Genomic DNA, 24,673 nt, shown 5'->3' on the forward strand with positions numbered 1-24,673 from the left:
TTGATTCTCTTGTTGATTAGGACTTTCAAAGTTTGATTTCATCAATTGATTAAAAATAAATAAAGGGAGAGAAACAAACTAAATATAATCAGGATTTAAAGATGCAGTTAACATCCATGGTTATAAATTAGAGGAATTACATGATGCCAATGAAGAGATGCATTAAAAAGTTACATAAAGTTAAGAAAGAAGAAAGGGGAATGCAACAATCTCATGAAACCCAACGCAGCCAATGAAATTTTGAAATGATATTCCATGTAGAACATATGTAGAGCATACAGATGTGCAACTCATGAATCCCTTGTCTTGGAACCAAAGAACTCTTTGATTACAAAATATAAAATGCATAAAATAGTAGTCAGTATAGCAGAATGCATAAGGTAAGCACCGACATTTTTGCTCTTTAGAGTCGACAGCTTAAATTGAGATTAAAGATATCAATTGATTAACAAAAAAATCACCAAGTAACCTAGCCAAGTTTCTTCCCTCGACTTTAGTAACAGCAAAGGTAAGCTCAAGTTTGGAAAGTCTAAAACTCCTCCCTCATTCTCTCAAGGTGCCTGGGGCAGTGACATTCAACATCCAGATGCACTCAAATCCTTTTCAAGTGTCTAGGGTCCACTTTGCCCTCCAACGCTCCAATTAACAACTCTCATTCCATTATTCTGCATATTGCACATCAGGGTCCTAAAGAGCTAGACATGTATCCAGTTACTAAAGAAATCATCCCAACTCCAAGCAGGTTTACAACTCAACTCCAACCAGGTTTACTGAAGAAAAAAAATAGTTCAAAGTTTTTTTTTTTCATCATTCAAAAAAAAATTCCAACATTGGCTGTTCCGAAATCTACTCTGGAATAGAATATATCTGAGGAAAATGAAAGAGAAAGGATATGTGCACCGAAAGGTGGAAAGAATTTTCCAATTAGTACCCAAGGTCCTTAAATCCAACCATTTGGAGTTTCGAAAAATCTTAGTTTTACTTATCATACAGTGCTATTTTATTGATGGACGATATAGTCATTGACTATCTTTCTAGCTGTGGGCTTGACATTTTCTTTTTTCAGCGTCAAGTGATCAACACCGAAACTTATTTGTCTGCTTCTTCTGTTGAATTATTTACTCAGATAAATAAAGACGAATGCATAAGCTTGATTTTTCCAAGTGAATGATAATCTGAATTTCATCTGAATTCCAAGTCATGTAAAATTTCAAAATGCAGAGTATGCTAACTGTTTCAATCTACTTACCTTTTCACCTGAGGGAGCATGGGATGTTTTCTGATACTCTGCGAAAAGCCTCCTCTTTTCCCCTTTGAGTATTTTCGGTGCAATTTTCCTTGTGGCATGTGGTCTTAACCAGAAATCCAGTCCATGTGGCCCTAAAGACTCAATTAAGATCTTCGGGTTATTTCATTCCCGGACTATTCATCAATCTGAAAAGATCGTCTTCTGTTATCTCCTTGTCCGCATTCACCTCCAACTTTCAAATCCCAACAAAGTGATCTTAAGTTACACAATTGTCAACAAACAATACAAACCACCAACTCCTTTCAAACTTAAATTTGATCCAAGAACTTGACTAAATATACAACCAAGAGGAAAAAGAGGGGAGGAAATAGTAGCTGTAGCCTGTATAAAACCCTTTTGTAGTTTGAAAAATACTCTGAAGAAACGATAAATATTTTTATTCAATTGACTTAAGTATCTACAACATGGCAAACAGCTCCTTGCCTAAATATACTTTTGGAGCAATTCCAGCATATTTTAGTTTCTTGATTAGCCAAATTAAATCCCTCATCAAATCATTCTATAAAAACTCAACCCCTTCTGATCTAACAAAATTTCTTCACAACAAAACTTCTATATTTTCAGGCTATTCAACCAGAGAAAATCTCCAACAAATCATAGTGACCGTAACCATGAAACAACACCTTAATAGGGCCATTCTTGTCCTTCCCATACCCCTGACCATAGCTTGCAATGGTTACCAAGCCACCTGAGCTTCTGTCTATCATGAAGACGGATATCTGTGTCCTGCAATCATGGATAAAAATAAATGTATTATATTTATGGTTCTGTGAAACCCATGAGAATTTCATTATGTGCCTAGAAGTCCAAGTGCCAAAATGAGAAAACATGAAAAGCATTTTACAGCACTTGGGTCTTAGAATCCTGTTTATTCTGAGAGGAGCGATTATTATAAGAGGAATGCTAAACCGAGGGACGCCCTTTCAAAAACAGGATGAAAGGGCGCCCCCATTGGTAAGGCTGTTCAGTATTCGGTTATAACCAAAATAACTGACCGAACCAAATTCGGTAGGTTATTTTGGTTCGGTTATGCAGTGTATCGGTTCAGTCTCGGTTCTACAATTTACATTTTTCGGTTTTTCGGTTTCGGGTTCAGTTTCCGTAAAAAAAATCTGATTAACAGAAAAACCGAAGTAGAGATGTGGGTGCGAATTATCCTATACAGGGGGTGCGCATCGCCCTTTTTATAATTTTATATGAGGGGAGCCTATCTGTATAAACTATAGTCTAAAATGACTAAATGACAACAAAACGTCAAAACCCACGGTCGCAAGTCGCAACTTTGAATAAGACTAACGAGAGAGATAACCGAAAATCAGTCCTTTTTTGTATGGGTGTTCATTAGTCGTTTTAATTGAATAACCGAATTCGTTGTTCAGTTTCGGTTATTTCGGTTTTGAGAGAATTCGATTTCGATTTCGGTTCATTAAAATAGGTAACAGAAATGTGTTCAGTTATTTCGATTCGGTTAATTTGGTTCGGTTATAACCGAATGAACACCCATTGGTGGAAAGTCCCAAAAGTGGGGGCTTTCCACCAATGGAGGCGCCCTTTCATCCTATTTTGCAAGGGCACCCTTTAGTCTAGCATTCCTCTTATTATAATCCTTACAATTTATTGTTTTCTTGTGGGAAGCTGGGAGTGGAACTTACTGAAGAACATGAGAAGCCATCAGCAACTCAGGCTCCCCTCCCCATGTAGAGGGTTGTTGGATACTTTTCACATACGTATCGAAATCTCCTTCAATGAACCTGAATACAGTAAGGAGATACTAAAGTGAATTTAGTGCTAACCATTGAAATTTCCATCCGATACTGATGTATCACCAATCCAACAAAAAGAAAACTCACCATTCAATTTCATCACGCCTCTTTAAGAGCTCGTTTGCAACCTACAAAGCATGGATAAATTGCAATGAGAATGCAATTACACATACGCCTGGTTTTTTTTGTTGCTAAATTATAAAAACTTTTTGAAGGGAATTTGAAATTTGAAGGGAATGGGGGTATAGACAGGGACTGACTTGAGCTCTTAGGTCATCAGCTAGTTCTCTCTGACGGGTTTCATCAGGAGCTTCTGCCCCACTTCTCAAGCAATCCCCATGAGCAAGAGCTCTAAACATGCATCGACCATCGGCTAGGACACCTGCAATGCCAAGACATATTTTCAGCCTTGTTCTTCACCATTTTTTCATCATAAAAAGTCTTTGAAAACCTACATAATCTTACTATTAGGGTGATGCAGCATCAGGTAAAGATAATTCTCCTATAAAAAACACAAAAGAAAAACTTCCATAGATTTTGCTTCAAAACCACCTAGCAAAATTGACATTGCAAATTCAAACATGAAAAGCCATAAAAAGGAGAGGCAAGAAAAACTTTTCTTTCCTGAGGTTCTAAAAATTGCCCAATTACTCATTAACTGCGTAGCATTATCCATAAAAATAAAGAGCGATCTTGACTTGCAGGAACAATATAAATAAAATGCTCCTGACAAAATAATAATAATTAAGGAATTAGTAGACAAGAAAGATCATAAAGAACTAGATATTATTTCAATGTTCTATGCAAAAAATAATTAATCAAGCATCTGGATTATGGAAACCCTAAAAATAGAAATTATAGAGAAAAAAATATCCAAAACCCTGTAAAGATGATAATCACCAAAGATGTACCTATACACATAAAAAGCAAAAAAGTGAAGCACTTTCTAGAAAGTAAGAAAAAAATATATTAGAAGACTATCCTAAGAAGTCTAACTAGTTTCGCTTTCGCCACTCTATGCAAAACAACATTAATCGTGAAATTCCTATACAAGAAATCAGAAGTAAAAAAGAAAAAAAATTAGGAAACACTCAAGCCATTATTAAGTTAAAAGCCACCAAAATCAAACACCACAGACGCACAACAGAGAATTCTGATTTCTAAGATAAGAATTCATCCCCATTCGCTCTTGCATAGAGGAATTCATTAATTACCAAGACCCAATTGATGATAATAGTAAGAGTCATTTGATCAAGAAATTTCGGCTGAAGACGAGGACCATAGAATATAAAGAAAGGAAATACCCAATCGGTGATATTGTTAGCTACTATCTCGGTACTTTGGAAAGAAAGAAATGCCCGCATTTTCAAAAGCACTGCCAAGAGTCCGGATTTAATCTACATGAAGGCCATATCGCTTACAATATCCTGGGTGAAGATCCATCCTGATTTTAAGTTCATATCGATCTCTGATCTTAGACAGAGATGGAGAGAGGTTTGCTTAAGGAGGGAGAGAGTCGAGGTTTCCATCCCCAAGCGGATTCCTCCTGACCCGAGTTTTTTTTTTTTTTTTTTTTTTTAGCCCGAAATTTTGCACTGAGGTCCCGGGACGGACCCGATGATTTTATTAGAAAAATCCAAAGACCAAGGCCCTAACAGGCTTATAAAACAATGAGGACATGTGCGTCTAAAGCTTATTTAAAAACAAGAAACATGATCAACCCTTAAGACGGAGACTAGGGATCCCCACACTATCACATCTCATTACTAATTTTGCCTCTTTAGGAAGATCCCTCCAGAAGAAGAATGGTTGATTGGTCTGACTTTGGCATGCTTCATTGGCCAAAGCATCTGAAACTTGATTCCCCTCTCGATATTCATGAGAAATAGTGGAGGTAAGCTCTTGCATTAGGCAAGAAATTTCTGACCAATAGTATTGAATGACCCAAGGAAATTAAGCTTTATTTAGGACCATGTCTACTAGCACTTTGCTATCAGATTCAATCTGAAGTAGATTTATATCCAAAGACTTAGCAAGTCTTAATCCATCTAAAAGGGCCCTACATTCTGCTTGCATATTGGATCCTTCACCATAAAATGTGAGAATGCCATACATCTTTGCTTTATCATTTCTAATAATGCCCCCTCCGCCTGCCTTTCCTGGATTACCTTTAGATGCTCCATCAACATTTAGCTTGAACCTTCTATTTCTGGCCTCCTCCACTGAATAAGACTGATTTTATTACTTTTGTGATATTGGGGAGTAATGTCCAACCATCTTAGAACTTCACATTCAAACCTGTTATTGGGATGTAATGTAAATTTCTTACATATGCTTGGTGAAACTAAACTTCGAAGAAATGAGCATGGTCAAAACGGGCCCTGCCAGTGTAGGGGGTTTCCTTAGGTTGTTATACTCCTTCATGACCTGATGCATACTGTTGTGCATCAGTATGACTATTGTGCTTTGTGTGGATTGTTGTGTTGTTTTATGCACTGTGATGCCTCTTTTGAGGCTGATGTTATTTTGCTTCCCAAGTTTGTGCCATTGTGTGGAGTAGCTAGTGTGTTGCGCTACCCAGTATATGTGTTGGGAAAGTTGCCTTGTTTCCCACATAAGTATTTCCTAAATCAACTAGTTACCTAGTTGTCGTAGGAGAGAAGTAGAAATAGGAAAATAGGTCTCTTTAGTTTTTTCAGAAAACCTAGATATAAAAGATACCAACTCCTACGACCAAGAGGCAAGAGGCAAGCGGCAAACAAGAGAGGGTTTTCTCTTGGTGGGGCATGAGAGAGAGAGAGAGAGAGGAAGAGAATTCTCTTGGGTTTTTTCCCGGGTCTCTTGTGTGTTTTTCTACTGGGTTTTCTCTCAGGTTGCTCCTGTGTACGGTCTTGGTTGAAAGAACAAAGGGTTGCGGCTTGCGGGTTTTTTGGTAGGTAAGCGGGGATTGAACATCTGACCTCTTGGTTGAGGAACAAAGCCTTTAACCAATGAGCTAGAGGTTCAACCCTGGATTTGCGGGTTTGCAGGTTAATCGCGTCTTAATCCTCGTATTTTGTTTTCTCATGGTAAAAGATTGTGTTCTCACTTGTGGATGTGTATCTTGGTCGAGCCAGCTAAATCTCAATGTTCATCTTGTGGCCTGTTTAATAGCAATATACAATAACTTGGTCATGTTCTTTATTCCAAGAAAATAAATACATAACAATAGGATCGACCTTGAACACAATTAACTCATACTGACTAGGAAACTCAAAGTAATTTCCTGATATCAAGGAGTCAATTGGATGTTATTTTTATTTTTTGGCAGGAGTCCATTGGAATTAAACCTCCTAAGGATAATGAGAAAAGGAAATGAGTAACCTATTGCTGGAAGATACCTTAGATAATGGACATGTTGGTTACATGTGCGTCCCATACATGGATACATGTATATGAATGTAATAGAAACGAATATAGGTCACTATAGGCCCCTTGAAAGTCACATGTACAAAATGCTCATTGAACTGCGAACTGGTGGGCACGGCAACCACAAGTCTAGCCCATTGTAGTTGGTTCTGTTTTATTTTAATGAAAAGACGTATTTCAAAATCATGTTAATTTTTGTCCTTAGTTTGTCTTTTGAGACCAAGTATTCTTGTCATTGGCTTTGTCTTTAGTGACAAACTTTAGTCTCACATTAGTTGCGCACAAGAGACACCTTGGGCATATATAGAGAATGGAAATTTGGTTGCCATAGGCTAGAAGATCATTAGCGTTTCAAACACCGCTAATCTTCCAGGCATCTTCCCAAGCATGTTTGGTTGCCAATTTGCAATGAAACTCCCTCTGACTCCCAAACATGTTTGAGACATCATGATTGGCTTTTTTCCTATGCAGCGCCTATGTTGCGGAAATGTTCCCTCCTCTAATCTTCCAACCAAATTTCACCATTTTTGAGGAATTTTGGTGGAAGAAGAGAAAATGTCATGTCTTATTCTCTTTCTCTCTCTTTTCTCTCTCTTTTCTCTCTACAAGCCTCTATATTGGTAATGACACCCCTACTCTTCCACTAATCTTCTAGAGGATTGCCGCCCAACCAAACACTAGTTACCAGTCTTCCAATAATCTTCTGTACGTCTTCCATGCTTGTTTACTTCCCTTTGACTTCTTCTTCTTCTGCTAATCTCTCAGTTACCTTTGAGCAACCAAACAGAGCATAAGGGTTGAGATTTAAAGAAGACTAGATAGCCTTAAGGAAGAAACTTTTCACATGTGCACGCATCGAGCCAAGCCGGGCCTTTGGACATGGACGTGGACGTGGTGTGGCATGGTGTGTGTGTGTGTGTGTGTTAGTTTCTACCTCAGATAATGGACATGTTGGCTGGGTTGCATGCACATCCATACATGGATACATGTGTGGGACTGTAACAAAAACAAATATAGGTGACTATAGGCCCAATGCATGTGACACGTACATAATCAACCCCATTAAACTTGTGGACAACTAAAAGTCTAGCCCTTTGTAGTTGGTCGTGTTATCTTTAATGGTTTTTAAAAGTTGTATTTCAAAATCGTGTTGACTTTTGTCCTTATTGTCTTTTGAGACCAAGTGCTCTTGTCCTTGGTTTTGTCTTTTGTGTCAAACTTTAGTCTCACATCAGTTGTGCAAAAGAGACGTCTTGGGCATATAGAGAGTGGAATTCTCTAAGAATTGGGATTTAAAGAACAGTGGAAATTCTTGGGGAAGAAACTTTCCACAAACACGAGCATGCCAAGCCGGGCCGAGTCGTGCCTGTGGATGAGGACATGGCGTGGCATGTCTGTTGTAAATCTCCTGGACGCCACTTTCCTTTATTGATTTTTTTTCCAATTTTTTTTTTTAATGGCTCCTTCCTTTATTGATTTTTATTAATCTTTTACTTTTATTAATCTATTTATTCTCCAAGTTCTCACAATCACAAAGGAATCTGGGACCGTAAACTTTACAACTTTGCAATAGCAAATGACCGTGAAACTGGTCTAATGTTTAATTCTATCTTTAATCACTTAACCATTTTGCAATGTGTTTGAAATTACGAGTGGGACGAGTGCTGATGATACATTGGTTCCCTATTTAGTGCTTGCTTTAATAGGGTGTTTAAGCATAGAAGAAGTTATCGTCGTCTTTATAAAATAAAAAAATTTTCTTATGGTGGATTACTATCATGCAACAAAGGATTTTCTTCTTCTTTATCATCTTTCAAGTGATCAAGGCACACAAGGCATGTTCTCCAAGGCTGTGTTAGACATTGGTGTGGTCTTTCAGTCAATTTTACTTGGATATGGTGAATGCTAACTATCTTAAGCATGTTAAAAATTATGATTATTTCTGCTCAATCTGTGGAAGCTTATTTTTGCTTATTATTGCATTGTTGTAGAAATAGATGTTAATGAACTAGGATAATTGGTTAGTTTAATGTGTAATTAACTGTTGATCGTCTGGTCTGCTACTCGCACAGTGAGTCCAACCCTGTTGAGCGGGATGAAGCTGCTCATGCGTAGGTGATAAGCCGCCCTGATTCCTCAAGAGATCGGGATAAATGGATGCCTGTGTATATGCCAGGATGGGGTATTGATGGGGACATCAACAATGGGCGTGGATTCAAGGTTTACAAGCGTAGATGTGGACGAGACTAGTGGCGGGAACTCTAGCATGGGTCACAGACATTGTCGTCTTTTTTTTATTATTTACTTTCTATTTTCGTCATTTTATTTGTAGCCTACTTATAGGCATCAAATCTCATCCGTTTGGCGTGTTTTTTGGTATTATTAGAAAGGTTGTTCAATTACCTATCTAACGGGCCCAAGATCACATGATTTTGATGTATTTTGAGCAAGTTATGAGTGTTTTTAGGAAGTGGTATAGGTCTATTACGGGATTACAATTTTAGGTAAGTTTTTATCTTTACTTAGTTTATTTTGGATTAGATGAATAGTTGAGATTAGTTTTTAACTTTAAGTTATCTTCTAGGGTTTCTTTTCTTATAAAGACATCTTATGAAAGCAATGTAAAAGACTTTTGAATATTGAATAGAAATGAGAATTTTGTGAGAGCTATTGTGGCTTGGACTTCTTCTTCTCTTCTCCTCTTGGTGGCTTGGAGTCATTCTTCTCTCATCTCATCTATTATCTTATATTTCTTCAATCAAATCAACACAAACAAAGTTAGTAAATCAAATTTTCTATTTTCTTTGTTCTTGAACCCTAAAACTAGAAAACCCAAAATCCATAGATCTCCCTTGTTCTCCAAGATCTTGTTATGAGATTTACTTTAAACCCCTTTCGCAGCCAATTGAAAATTCGCACCATTTTCAAGTCCGGAAACCCTTTTTAAAGATCCGTAGCCTAGACCTACATCAAATCAGAGCCTAAACCCTAGATTAACCTTTCTTTTACCTTCTAAACCTTAACCTAAGATTTGGACAGCAGTATTAAACCAAAATCCCAGATCTACCAAATTACCAAAATACCCCTACAGCCCAAAACTAGACCGTTTTGAGCCTTTTACTGCTGCTAGACATTTTTTTGTTTTTCTTCATCGGATATTATTATTTCCATGCTTGTGTTACATCTATTTCAATGGTACTTGCATTAGCTTTTAGTTATTTTAATTGGTTGCATGAGTAAAACATAATTTAGGCCTAATTTTGTCATTAGCAATTCACCTCAAAGAGCTTTACCTATTGGTTGATTTGTATAAGGTTTATTTCAGGTTAATTATATTCCTTCTAATTATTGAATGCATTCTAAGCCTCAATATTGCTGCTGCCCGTTAATCAAACCTTCATTAAATCAACTCTAGGTTAGTCCCTTTAGAAATTTTGAGTCTTTCGAGTTAACCCTAAGCCTTTCCTAAAACCATTATCCCATTAGGAGTGTAGGATTTTCCCTAGATTAGGTATTGTCCTGCATCAACTTGGTATAGAGTTATTTTTTAGGAAACCTTTTAGGGTGTTAGATTAGGAAAAAAAAAGAGTCCAAATTTGTGTTTAGTTTTCCTTTGCATGCCCACAAGGAGTGATAAGGATTACCACATAATGACAACCGATAATCAAATGTCGATTGAGGAGTTGTCCCAACTTGTTAGAGACAGCCGCGAAGAGATACAACTTAGTAAAGTGGACAGTGAAGCTCGCGGTCAGGAATTACAATTTACAAGCCATTAGCACTCAAATCCAAGCCGTGCAAGTAAGGCTTGCTGCGTTAGTAGGCCTTAGGCAGATTTATCCTGAACAACCAACTGTCCAGAATAATCAGCCTAGGCAAGGGAATCAAGGATTCTATAATCTACCACCTAATCCTGAAATTACAGTCAATCAAAATCAAGGTGGCCAGGATCGGAATAGTATAGTGGACAACTTCGAGAATGACATGCAATTTGGTCATTATAGGATGGGGAACTGGAATGCTCGAGTTGGCAGAGGAAGATACCGCTAGGTCATCACAGATATAGAGCTCCCTATCGCCAGCAGCATGGCGACGATTATGATGATGATCAAGAGTATGATCCTGAGATCGATGGACCCGATTATGTTGGAGACATTACCAAGAAGGTTAAAATTGATGTTCCAGACTTTTGATGGAAAATACAACCCTCAAGTATTTTCTGATCAGCTAGTGGCCATGGAACAATATTTTGATTAGTATAACATGTCCCAATCCCGAAGAATTAGGTTTGCTAAAATAAAGTTGACAAGTCCAACCCGAACCTATTGGATTGATTTTGAACAGCAACTTACTAGGAGAGGTGAGGATAGCATCCGGATATGGGATGAGATGAAGACCAAGCTCAAAGAAAAGTATTTCCCAATCACCTATAAACAGCAGTTGATAAGCCACATGCATAGGCTTAAACAAAACAACTTATTTGTTGGCAAATACATGAATCAATTCGATAAGGCCAAAATCCATAGCGGAGTCCGAGAAGAACCTAAGCAAACTCTCACCAGATTCCTAGATTGACTTAAACCAAAAATCAGGAGGGAAATGAGAGCGCATCTTTTGGGTGATGTTAATCAAGCTTTTCAAGAGGCTTGCGAAATTAAGAAGCACCAAAAGATGTTCTTCCCCAAAAAGTTTAGCAACCAAGCTGGGGAGGCTTCTTATAAGAAACCTCAACAATCAAATCCCAATTATCCTAAGTCCAACAACAATTACTAACCTCCAAAGGACTTTAAGGGTAAAGGAGTTATGGACATTATGCACGTGATTGTCCGAACAGTGTTGCATTTGTAGAGCCCCGACAAGATGAAGGAGAGGACTATGATGAGGAAAATTAGGTGGCCAATGGTTATATTACTGAGGAAGAAGAATTAGAAGCGGATTAAAATCCAAACAAGGTTAGCATGATGAGATGTATGAACGCGCAACCGAAAGTAAAGGAGCAGCATTTTTTTCACTTTCACTAAACATCAAGGCAAGAACTGCCCCATTATTATTAATAGTGCAAATTGCATGAATGTGGTTTCTCCTAGTGGAATTAGTAAATTGGATAGAGATAACTATTTGAAGCAAAGAAGGATAGAGATAACTAATTTTATCAAACAAGGATAGAGACTAACAGTAATCCTACCATTAACTACTAGTAATTACTCTGATAACTAATTTAAGCAAAGAGAGTACCAAATAAGGATAGTGATAACTAATTTTAGCAAACAAGGATAGAGAATAACCAGTAATCCTATAATCTTGCGCCGCACGCCTCTCCGTACCACCACTCTCTCCACCCTCCTCCTCCTCCTCCTCCTCTCCATCTACCTCAGAATTTCCCTCCAACGGTTCAAAACACCCGCAAACGCCGAACAGAAGCCAAGCCGAGTCGGAGCCGTGAAGCCACCTAGCCGGGCGTACATCCCAAGCCGCATTCCACGATCCCTCCTCCTTCATGGCCACCGCCTTGAGGAGAACATTCCGGCGAATCTCCCCCTCGCAACTCCCTGACGGCAGGGTCACGTGCCATATAGAGGCGGCCCCACCTGGGCACGTGCTGGATCCACGGTGGCAACAGCAGTGTTGTTGCCGGAGTTTTCTAATCCTTCCGTCTCCCTCTCCGGCGCCGGTTAGTGAAGTACGGCGGCTCGGCGGGAGTCGATAGGCTAAGGACACGGGCGAGCCTACACAAGGCTTGGGGCGTGCGCACTGTAGCCCAAGCATTCCCGACTCCGCTATCCTGCGCCCCCCTCCCTAAACGTGCGCACCCATGGTGGAGGTTTTGTTCACTATAGACGTTCTGTTAGTTTAGAGAATGTGAGGGAAGGAGGAGAAGAAAAATACTAAAATAGTGAGGTGAGGTGAGGTGAGGTGAGGTGGGGCCCAACGTAACAAAGCATCTGGTCTCGAGAGAATCGTATATTTATTATTCTCAAGGGTATTCCTGAGAATACTACTGATTGTCAAGGGTATTCTTGACCAAGCAAATGTAACTTGAAGCTTCTATCGGGCCAACAGCACCAGAAACCGGTATAGTGTTAATTACATAGCTATGACTCCTAATTGGAACTGATTTTTTTGGGCCCAGCCTATTTACGCTGTGGCCCATCACATGGACGGTTTGGATCATCCTATCGTGTGGTCCGTACATTACTTTTTGAAAAATACCGTATAAATTCTCAGTATGAGATGTTTTTACGGTGTATTATAAAGAGAGGAGTGTATTTATGAAAAAAAACGCTACATTGTTTGTACTCGGGACAGACGCCTCTAGTATAAAAGAGAAGTCGTAAATACGCTGGAGGGGTGTCCCAAGTAAAAAAAAGGGCGAATATATCACTTTCCTTTTGAAAAATGTTTTTGAAATAAAAAAAAGTTCTATCTTAAAAAAAGAGAATAGAGTTCCTAAGGTGTCACCTCATATAGCTTATATGAGGTGGCGCTTAAAAACATAAGGGGCCCACTTTGTCTGGATGATCCAAAGCATTCATTTGATACGCCCTCACATAGATAGGGTGTGCCCAAAAAATCAACTTCATAGGATCATCCTAACCTTTCCATTTGCGGAGGTTGAAATGGATGGGTATAAACCTCCATAAATCTGCCCATTTTTAACCTCCATAAATGAAAGGGTTAGGATGATCCTATGGACCTGATTTTTTGTAGGCACATATCCATCTAAGGGCCTTTCAAATGAGTGGTTTGGATCACCTCAAAAATGTGGGCCCTTTATGTTTTGTGAGCGCCACCTCATATAAGCTATACGAGGTGACACCTTAGGAACTCTATTCTCTTAAAAAAAATGTGGGTTGGCAAATTATTCAATATAGAAAAATGAGAAGAGCGAAGAAAAGTTAATAAGTACCCTTCCACTCCTCTCACTTGCTTCTAAAGCACATGGCATTTTGTAAGTAGTGGGGCCATAGGACAAAACGTGCACGCCCGTGATGTGGTTCAGTGGACGCTGGATGCACTTTATACTTCGCGTGTTGAGCGATTGGGAGCGTTAAATTTTCGTTCTGATTGGATATAGGCCATTGATCATGATCCGTGTTGATCTTGGTTGGATAGTGATGGGACGATGATTGGATGAGATCGATCTCAAACTAGCTGTTGTGATCAAGACTATAAGATAGCACCTAGATGTGTTCCGATGGTTAGATTCAATCGAGTGCAATATGGGCCGTAGAATTGTGTGGTAACATTCGAAAGCTGGTCGAGTGGATCTAGACCATAGGATGACGACGGGGACACGTAGTAAAGATCGAAACTCAATCAAGTGGGATTTGGATCATAGGATCATGACGATTTGCATACGAACGATCAAATCTCGATCGGAACCAATCTGGGCCACAGTTTGGCAATCGCTCAAAATCCAACGATAAAATGACTGTTACAAGACAGACTATGGTCTTACTGTAGGCAACAGTCACGATCAGAGTCGATCCAACCCATAGAATCATGATTAGGTCCGATCTAATGGTCAGATTTCAGTTGCCATTAGAAGTTGTATTTCAAACAAAAAGAACACCAGAAGCTCTATAAAAATGATTGCAGATTCACCATTTGAAAAGATATACAAAATTCCAAGTGGAGATTATCGAATTTAGAGTTTCCAAAGCACTTTAACATTCTCTCAAAGCCTCTCTTTTCGCTCTTTACCCTTCTTTATCATTTTATCTTTAGTTATTTGTTATTCTCTATAGAAACCAGTATCCCACTGACTTGCAAATTCCAAAGTTGTATTCGGTTCTACTTCGTTTTAACAGTTAATGATAGTGAATATTGTCTCAAGAAAAGCGACTATAGTAACAAGCCTTGATGTACTTTATCTCCGTTCACCAACCATATTTTTCAACTATATGTTTTATGATTAAAATTTTGCAAAATAATTATAGAAGCAAAGCCTAAAAATGAAAGGTGATTAATTTTTATAGGGAAATTTATATATATCTTTACTATATATGATGGGAAAACTTGGGTAGCCACGAAGGTTATTTTAATCCTTATGGATCTAGAGTTTTCTTTAATTATTAAATACCTTATAAATATGAGAATGTTTTCCTGCACAGCTGCTTAAATAGCTTATCTAAGCAGTTGCTTCAAAAACTCGTGTGGCCCCACATTTTTTGGGTGATCCAAAGCAATATTTTGGAAGCCCCTTTCATGGATAGGGTGTGTACCAAAAAAATGCCCTTTATGATCATCCTAACCCTGCCATTTGTGGAGGTAAAAAATGGTCAGAAATAGTGTCTGTCCATTTTCTCCTCCACCTTTGATTGGGTTATGATGATCCTGTAAGGCTGATTTTTGGCACAGACCCTATCCATGGAAGGGCCTTTCAAATGAATGCTTTGGATCACCCCAAAAACATGGGCCACATGAGATTTTTAAGCAGCTGCTCAGATAAGCTATCTAAGCAGCTGCGCAGGAACACTATTCTCTATAACTATAAATATGTAAGCTACTAAATATCTCATACATTTAAGTTTATTTTATAAACATATAAGTTTCTCTATAGCTATGAAAAGACGTATACCTACCAATTTCCTCGTAAATATTAAACACCTTACATTTTATGCTTCCTCTTTATTCTTACCCAAATAAATTTAGTCATAAAAACTAGTTGTTTTGCATGATTAATGTTTATAAGAATTTACTAGGGACCATTCCATAAGGCATTTCGCGGACCAGCTGTTACACGAGAGAGCAGCCACATAGGATGGAGTAAATGAATAAGACAAAAAGTGAGCCTATGTGGCTGCGCTCTCATGCAATAGCTGGTCCGCAAAAAAAATTCTGCGATGGTCCATAGCAGACCCCATGTCTATAAGTTTTTTAATGCTTACAAATGATAATTTTACTTGTATATATAATATATTTAATAACCTCTAGGCAATTTCGCAAATGACATATCTTAGCCCCCTCTTTTTTAGGAGGGACGAGCTACTTATGGAATGCATAAATTAAACACCTAAGACACTAGTTCACACCTAAGATTAACTAGCATACCTAACTCTCTCGGCCTTCTCTCTATCCTAGTCACACTGGGAAACAAAAATAAAAAGGGAAACTCCCCTTTCTACTTTACATAGTAAAAACAAGACACCTAACCCAGCAGTTTAAGATATGAGGAATAGTTGCATGAATCTTCTTCTTCATAATAGGGCAGTGCTGACCATGGTGTTGTTTATGACAATAGGGTTTGAGTTGGTAAAACGTCTTGGTGGTGGTAGTGTTGTTGGATGAGGATTGCATAGTCTATCTCTTTCTGTCTTTCTTTTTCTTCTTCAATTATCTTCTTTCTCCCTTTACTAGTCTTTACCAGTGCAATCAAATAGAAGAGAGGGGTGGAGTGGCTGGGAAAACTTGGTTGGCTAGAGGTTATTTAAAACCATACCAATACAAATTTCTTTTAACTATTAAATACCTTATAAATGTATTTTTTTTATAAATATATTGAATGTAGTGGGTAAACATTGGTGGCCCTTGGGGTCATTTAGAACCTTAAAAATGTAAAGATTATGAAAACTTATTTACACCTATTAAATACCTGATAGATGTAAATTTTTCCATAGCTATTAAAAACCTTATAAAAGTAAATTTCCTCGTAGTTATTACACAGCTCACATTTTAAAACTCGCTGAGGTCGTCCATGCCACAGCCAGCCAACATGAAACATGTGTTGGTTTTCATGTGTATAACGCCAGGTTCCTTGATTTTCTGCTTCCACATAACTTGTTCATTGGATCTGCCCTAACGGGCTATAATTCGAGCACGGCCCATCCGCACCTGGCGTTTGGGGTACACGTTAGTGTGGATAGGAAGTCATAGCTTTCTGTTCCTACGGACATACTATCAGAGTTTTCCAACATGACTTCATCTTTGTGGTACAAGCTCTTTGCTACTTAAATCATGGACACTTTTTTATTTGTGGGTACTGGCAGTAACTAGATCAACCATGCTCTTTGTCCATTCATAGGCTTGCAATTTTTATTCAACTAATTAGCAGTTTATTCCACTGCATCAACTAAAGAACTGTTAGACATGTTCTAATATATAAGCCCAATAGATAATGGACTAGGTGTTGTGGGCCCACATGGGCTGGAGCCCATTAGCCTTTAAAAACCCGTATTTAAACTCTTAAATAGGGACTGGGGCAGCTGTCATTCTATTCCAAACTAGATAGAATTGAGAGCAATGCTTCAAGTCTCTCTTTTTTAATTAACCGACCTTTGGTTTTCCCACCGCCCTAACAGTTCTTGAAGCATCTTGCTGAGTCTCTCGTTTATTTACGTTGAAGTGGTGGCTGATTTGGTATTTTCATCTAAATTGGTTTTTTTCCGCTCTCTCACTCTCGTTTATTTTAATTCTCCTCTAAGTGGTTGAGAAAAAAAAAACTGCTCTTGGAGTGGGAGGTGGAAGACATCTCGTCAATTTTGGCAGTGGGTTTCCTCCACTTCAAATTCATTTTGTCGTGGGTTATATTTCCCCACAAAAATAGTTAGGGTGTGGGTTTCACTCTCACAGAACATGTGTGGGTTGGATTTGCACATTAGAACCGAGTTTTCTTGTGGGTATATTTAGTGGTCGAACCCTCTTTGCACCAAATTCTTGTGGCCGGTTCTTCTTGCCGTCGGGTTCACTGTCGGTTCTTGCTATATTTCGCATTCTGGTTCGCGGTTCAGTTTGATTCTTGCGATTCGGCTTTCACAATTTGGTTCTTCAACTCAGGTGCACTCTTTCCAATTTATTTTTCATAAATAGCCTAAAAATGGACAAGACTGCAGTACCCTTTGAAATGGTCAAACTTCAATCGTTTGGAGGATCTGAGTTTAATTCCTGGAAGCGAAAGACTCAATTCGGTCTGAAATACATGAATGTTTGCTACACCTTTTTGAGTATCTTTGCTGAAGCTGATTCGATTGAAAGTGTTGAGGAATCTCAATGGATCCGAGATGAAGATTTCTGCAAAGACTATTTGTTGAACTGTCTGTCAGATCGTCTTGTAGATACTTATAGCAAATTTGAAACTACTAAAGAAATTTGGAATAATTTAAATGCTCAATTCATAAAGGATGAGGAATTTCCAAGACTCACCTGGTAGACAAATTCATGGATTTCAAGTTCCATGAGGACATGGAAATCACTCCTCAAGTAACTGATTTAGAGAATTTGAGATCTAAATTAACCAATGAGAAAATAGTAGTGTGTGATCCATTTTTTATGGGTGCAATCATATATATGTTACCATCTGCGTGGCACTCTTTCAAAACAGAAATGTATAGAAAGAAAGTGCAACTGGGACTGGATGATCTCAAACGATTCATTCGAATCGAAGATGAGAATAAAGCTAGGAATAACTTGGAGATGGTTAGACAACAACAGTCAGCTGCTAACACTGTGATATATCCCAAGAAATTTCCTAAGAAATCCAAGTCACCTAAGAGTGATATCCCCAAGTTGGAAGCCAAAAAGACTGTCTTTAAGAGAAAGAAGGGCAAGTGCTACAACTGTGGGAGATGGGGTCACTTTGCAGCATATTGCAGGCTACCTAAGAAAGTTAAAATTGACACACCACAAAAGGAAACTGCTACGTGTGGACCCCGATCCTAGAGAGGCGGGGGACGAGCCACCTAGAAAGTCTCTAGATCATCCACGTGAAGGAGAGCTCTACCAAAGAACTCTAAAAAATGTGCCTCTCACAGCATGAGTAGCGATGTAAAGTGGGATACCTCTCGATTCGGGGACTAGCCCGGATTCGAGGCGTACCTTAAACAAAGAAAGAGTCGTCATCCAAGGAAGTAGGCCCTGGATCTCATACTATGTTCTGTCACAACAGATGACCAGAGATACAAAAGGTTCCTGTCTGATGACGAATGGGGAAGGGGTTAGGCGCCCCCAATTCGCCCAAGTGAAAGCACCTGGTCTCTCATGCTATTTATTATTAACCTTGAAGAATTTTGGGCGAAAATCATGTGAAATGGGAACGAATATCCCCGAGATAACGTCTAGCTAATCATGCATGTCTCAGAGAGGAATAATAAACACACACAAAAGAAATGAAAGAAATGCCACCTAAGAATAGCTAGGTTATGAGTGTCATGCCTAACTGGTGTCTAAGTTCTAATGGGCAAATACATGCATGCTAAAGCTAAAAGTATAGGGTCTGTACATGAAAGTAAGAAAACACAACAAAACACGCAGCACGACTTGACTCCACACACAATATAACAGGACAAACCCTAAGACTCTAATATGATACTTGACTCGGACCAAGATGGCCATCCATCCCGCTGCTCTACGTATCTCGGCCTCGGGAAGAATCAGAGTCAACATAGTTCGGCGGCCTATTCTAAACTACAATGCTTAAACCTCTAGGACCGCTATCCTAGACTCGATCAACTAAACCTGACTAGTTTTTAAAGCTTCTTGCGCCATTACTTAAGTTCAAGTGAATGGTAATTTTTAGGACTCTCTATATGCCCTAACTAATGCAAGTGGACCCTACACCCTATGTATGACTGGGCTGTGAGTCCTAAGGAAAACCATGGGCTATCTAAGTGCGTTCTAGTCTAGCCATCGGATCGACTAAGTGTCTAGCCGACCACGACTCGAGGCCTCCTAACTCTAGGGACACTCACACGACCAGACACGGTAAATCAAAACATCCAGGACAGACTCCTAACCCCACACGCCTAGGACTGACTCCTAACTCTATGGGAAGATCTTTTGAAAAATGAATTTGCAAGGTTATTTTGAAGAATTTTTGTAGTTTTGGAAGGTTTGAAAGGTTTTGAAGCTTATAGAAGTTTTTGAAGTTGTGACTGAACTCAGGATGCCAGCTGCAAGCCTGAGCTGCCTACGTACCCCTCAGCTAGGGATCAAGCCATCCGTAGTTCGGAAATTTTCTAAACTACGAAACCTAGGAACATGCCAAGACCGACTCTGAAAGATGGAAGGACGGAATCCTAAACTTTATGAAGGGATAGAACAAAATCCTAAACCCTAAAACGGTAGGACAGACTCCTAACTCTATAGGTGGCAGGACAGACTCCTAAACTCTATAGGGGATAAGACAGACTCCTAAACTCAATAAGGGTAGGACAGACTCCTAAGCTTTATGAAAGCAGGACGGACTCCTAACTCTATGAGGGTAGGACAGACTCCTATTATTCTATGACGGTAGGGCAGACTCCTAACTCTTTATGACGGTAGGACAGACTCCTAATTTTCCCTAAAGAGGAAGAGACCTCTCAACCTGTGAAAACTCTAATACAGGGAGGGAAGGATTGGCTCAAGAAGCATTCCGTCATAGCCTGAGCCAAAGGGAAAGCTCCCTAAATCGGTGAAATCCCTAGAGTTGAAGAGTATCTCAAAAACGCACAAAGAGAGGATCATAACTCGAAGAAAACCTACAAATGATATCGAGAGGATCGCAAAAGAAGTCAAATTTCCACAGGTTGCCCAACGAAGAAAAGGAAACTTGAAATGAAGTTTATGAATTACTTGCAAGGTAACTGGGTTGACAATACTCCTCATGAAGTGAAAGAATAATCCTTAAAGTGAATAATATTCTATATCAACGAATGACTCTCAGCAACCCTAAGAAATACAATTCACGCCGAATTTAATTGATATAAGTCTATTGAGATTCAATTTCATATGATTCACATAGTATTCCATACAGCACAACAGGTTATTTGTAGACAGATTTATACGATTATGTGAGTACAATTCATTTTTTCAGCATTGGAATGAATAACCCTGGGCAATGAGATTATGTCTAAGAAGATAACCCCAAACATCAAGTTAAATCACATCTCCAAGTGACATTTTAGAACCTTAATAATCCCATCATTTTAATAGTCACTCTCGAAATTATTTTAATAACAAAACACAGATGATCAGAGAATATTAAAGAAGCTCTAAATTCTTAATGAATATCATTCGCGGAGACAAATATGTATAAACAAAGAACAAGTGTAATAAATCATGAAATCATTTAAACAATGCTTGTCAGAGAGCATAATAGCTAAGGTTAAATGACTTATAACAATTCAAACCTACTAGAATGAATAATGTTCTACACACGTGCAAAAGTTCCCATAAACATGCCTTCAACACCACTTTAATTCACCTTGCTTAAATTCGCCATCTCCATTATGCATGATCATTACAGTTCTCAAAATGACATTAAGCACAAGAAACTGATCATGTTAAAAGAGGTAAGCTAAGAGGTACGGTGGCAAACATGGTAGTGCGCATGTCAGAAGACCAACATCAGCACCACCCTATTCAAACAATTGTTTTCCGCTCATCTTATCCCTCTTAACAGATCATGAGAATTCTCAAAGAGAGAACGAGAAAGAAATTCGTCTAAGCAGCAAAGATAAGGCTGCTTCATACATGGTAATGCTAGCATTAAAACCTAGCAAATTGCACTACACACTTCATTTCTCATTACTAGTGAAAGGAAGATGAAATCAAATAGCCAATAGCTATTACCATTTACAAATGCTACAATGAAAAAGAAAACCAGTCAATAGCCTAAAAGAAACAAGTCAATTTCATGTAAATTTTAGAGCTTTATAATGAAAAGATCATATGCCAAAGGAAAAACATTACCTGCCTGGAAAAAATTGCCAATGCAGAGGGTTCCCTGAAATTTTAATGCCGGCACCGGAAATGATGGTCGAGCATCTCCGGGATTGCGACGGTGTTGGATCTAAGTTTGAATTGCAGAAATTTTTATTCGGTGGCAAGATCGATGAATCGATTGCCGGAATTTTTGGGGATTGCCAGAATAAATGGCAAGGTGGGTTTGATGAGTTTTGAAATGAGTTTGAAGATGAAAATCGAAGTGGGTTTTGGGAGGTGGAGATGGTGGTAGGGGTGGTAGAAAATAGTGGGAGTGGAGGTAATCGGAGCTCCGACGACGGTGCCGGAAAGAGGAGGCTAAATCCTCTCTTTCTCCCTCTATCTCTCCCCAAATGAAGATCCCTAAAATCCAGAAAATCAAATGAGAGAGTTAAGGAGGAAGAGGGATCTTGCGTTGAGATGGTGGCTGTGATGGGTGATGGAGGTCGGAGCTCTAGCGGATTTGTCGGAAAGAGGAGATTGGGGTTTGTAGGAGTGGAGATGGGTGCGGTGATGGGGATAGAAGAAGGTGGTGGAGGTGGTGGAGATGGAAGGGTGGAGAAGAAATGGAGTATGGTGGCTGATATAACCGGCTGGATTTTGGAAGTTGCAGAGATGGGGTTTTGAGAGTGGGTTTAGTATATGTTATGAAATGAGTTTGAGTGGAGAGGTGAAGAAGATGGTCGGTAGATTTTTGAAAATGGGTTTGGGGAAATGGCAGAGGATGGCCGGTGGGGGGAGGTTGGCCGGAGGAGTGGCCAGAGGTGGAAGAAAAAATGGGTTTAACAAAGGTGGGGATTCGGTGGAGGAGATAGGGATGGTGGCTGAGAAGAGGGAGAAGAAAATCTACAGAGGGTTTGAGAATGGTGATGGGGGTCGGATTCTTGCCGGATTTAATGGTGGATGGCCAGTGGAGTTGGGGTTTGGGTTTAAAGGAAGGGGTTTAAAGAGGTGGAGGTTGGAGATCGGCTGGCGGGAATGGAGTTGGCAGGAGAAGACGGCTTAAACCTCTCTCTCTCTCTCTCTCTCTGCTATTCACTCTCTAAAAATCTGACCTCTTCACCCTAATTCCCTTTGGGTTTTATAAAGGGAAATGATATATTTACCCCCCTCCTATTTACTTGGACAGCCCCCCTTAGTGTATTTAAGGTTATTCATTTAGTTAACAGGGGGTGCTCTGAGTAGAAAATAAGATAAAAATAAAGAAAGAGATTCTCTTCTCCCTACTCAATCCTAGCCCTCTGATTTGATCCAATGGTTCTTAGAAATTGCTTACAACAAAAGCAATACCAAAATTACAATATCACCCTTGTAGAGGTTGCAAATCCCCTTTTTACCAAACAAAAATATCTTGCCTTTTATAGATAAAGGGAATTAATATCAGCACACCCAAACTGGATGATTCACTCCCCTTCTGCTTCCTTTAACAAAGACAAAACAATACAACATTGATAATGGCATAAACTTGACTTGTCTTATTTTCCATTTTTCGTCCGATTGCCATGAAATTTTGCAGGGGTGTCCTTGGGGTCATCAATAATCTCCTGGGGAATTTGTACCCACAAATACGCACAATAAGATGCTCAAGAACTCAAACCTTCTTCTCATTTTGGGTCCATTCTTCAGGAATTTCTTCACCTCCGAGACCTCGACTCTATTTTAGGGGTTTTAGGGTCTGGTCAAAATGGGGTGTCTACACTATGTTGGTAGATAAGGCTGAGCCTAAAAGTTTTGTTGCTATGATGGGCAAAGATAAGGCCAGTACTTCTTTAGAGTGGTGGTTAGATACAGGTGTGACTTGTCATGTGTGCAATTCAAAGAAACTTCTCAATGATGTTACCAAAGTAAAGGAGACTGTTACAATGGCTAGTGGAGCAGATGTAGAGGTCACTCACACTGGTACTGCGAACTTGGCCCTTTCTTCAGGTAAAATACTAACTTTAAAAGCTGTTAAAGTAGTTCCTCATATTCAAAAGAATTTGATTTTCATTAATTTGCTTGATAATGCTGGTATGTGCACTTCATTTTTTATTGGTAGAGTAACTTTAACTGTTAACTCATACTATTTTGGTTGTGCCTTCTTAATCAATGGTATGTATAGATTGAGTTTAGCAAATAAGACTATTAATCAGGTTAGTTCACCACTTATTGATCCTAAGTTGTTACACAACCGATTGGGACATGTGAACTATCGGAAAATGGTCCAACTTGCTAAAACTTATAATATCCCATTAGATATGTCAATTAAGTTTGATAGGTGTGAGGTTTGTGCTCAAACTAAGATTATAAGAAAACCTTTTCTCCAGATTTTTAGGAGCACACAACTTCTTGAGTTGATACATTCTGATCTCTGTGATTTTAAAGTTTCACTACTAGAGGTGGTCAGAAGTATTTAATCACCTTTATCGATGATATGTCAAGATATTATCATATTTATTTGTTAAAATAAAAGGATGAAGCTTTTGATAAGTTTAAAGTTTTCAAGAATCGAGTTGAATTACAACTGAACATGAAAATTAAGAGATTTATGAGTGATAGAGGAGGAGAATACACAACGACAGGGTTCAAGGGCTTCTGTGCCTCTCAGGGTGTAATCCTTGAAACTACTGCTCCTTACTCGCCTCAATCTAATGGCATAGCTAAATGTAAGAACATGACGTTAACAGAAATATTAAACTCTATGTTATTGACAGCTGACATGCCTAGTTGAGTAGTTGTTATTGAGGAGAAACAACCTTGACTGCAAATTACATCCTGAATAGAATGTCAAACTCAAAATGCTCCTCAACTCTTTATGAGTTATGTCATAAGCATTCTTGTAGATATGACACTCTTAAGACTTGGGGCTGTATTGAGAGCAATGCTTCAAGTCTCTCTTTTTTAATTAACCGACCTTTGGTCTTCCCACCGCCCTAACAAGAACAACTTATTTGTATCACGGTGGCAGTGCATCTTCACGAAAACACACAATTTTGGTACGAATAATGCTCACCCATCACGCATGCGGCCTTTGAGGTTTTTTAAAACCTTATAAATGTGAACATTATAAGGACAACTTATGATGTCACCTTCCGCCACATCAACTGAAGAACAACTTATTGTATCAAGGTGACAACCCCTCCACACCAAAAGCACCTAGTTTTTACATGATCACTGTTCACACACATGCATGTGGCCTTCGAGGTTTTTTTAAAACCTTATAAATGTGAAGTTTTTTTTTTTTTTTTATAATTATTAAATGCCGTACACAGATAAATTTATTTATATACAAGAAAAAGGAGCACATTATTCATGTGAAAAATATGTGCTTCGATGATTAAATGTTTACGAGGTAGAAATAAAGACATAGCTTAAAAATAGAACATTTTTAATAGCTATAAAGCAATCTACATCTACAAGGTATTTGATAGCTCTAGAGAAATCCACTTGTATAAGATATTTAATAGCTGCGAAGGTATTTACGTTTATAAGGTATTTAATAGTTAAAGAAAACTTTACATTTATAAGGTTT

General features: G+C 38.8%; 1 protein-coding gene across 1 annotated transcript; it reads right to left on the bottom strand.

The window, feature by feature from the left end:
• Positions 1-1,660: 1,660 nt before the first annotated feature.
• LOC143863747 (uncharacterized) lies at positions 1,661-12,348 on the bottom strand. Its single transcript, XM_077374507.1, has 5 exons — positions 11,766-12,348; positions 3,333-3,454; positions 3,160-3,200; positions 2,962-3,060; positions 1,661-2,035 (listed from the first exon to the last, which is right to left on the bottom strand). Exons 1-5 carry the CDS (start codon positions 12,244-12,246, stop codon positions 1,879-1,881), a joined length of 900 nt encoding a protein of 299 aa, XP_077230622.1. The 5' UTR covers positions 12,247-12,348; the 3' UTR covers positions 1,661-1,878.
• Between the last annotated feature and the right edge of the window lie 12,325 nt (positions 12,349-24,673).

Source organism: Tasmannia lanceolata, unplaced genomic scaffold (genome assembly GCF_043159265.1).
Source record: "Tasmannia lanceolata isolate RefF3 unplaced genomic scaffold, GAP_Taslan_0.1 ptg000044l, whole genome shotgun sequence".
NCBI lineage: Eukaryota > Viridiplantae > Streptophyta > Magnoliopsida > Canellales > Winteraceae > Tasmannia > Tasmannia lanceolata.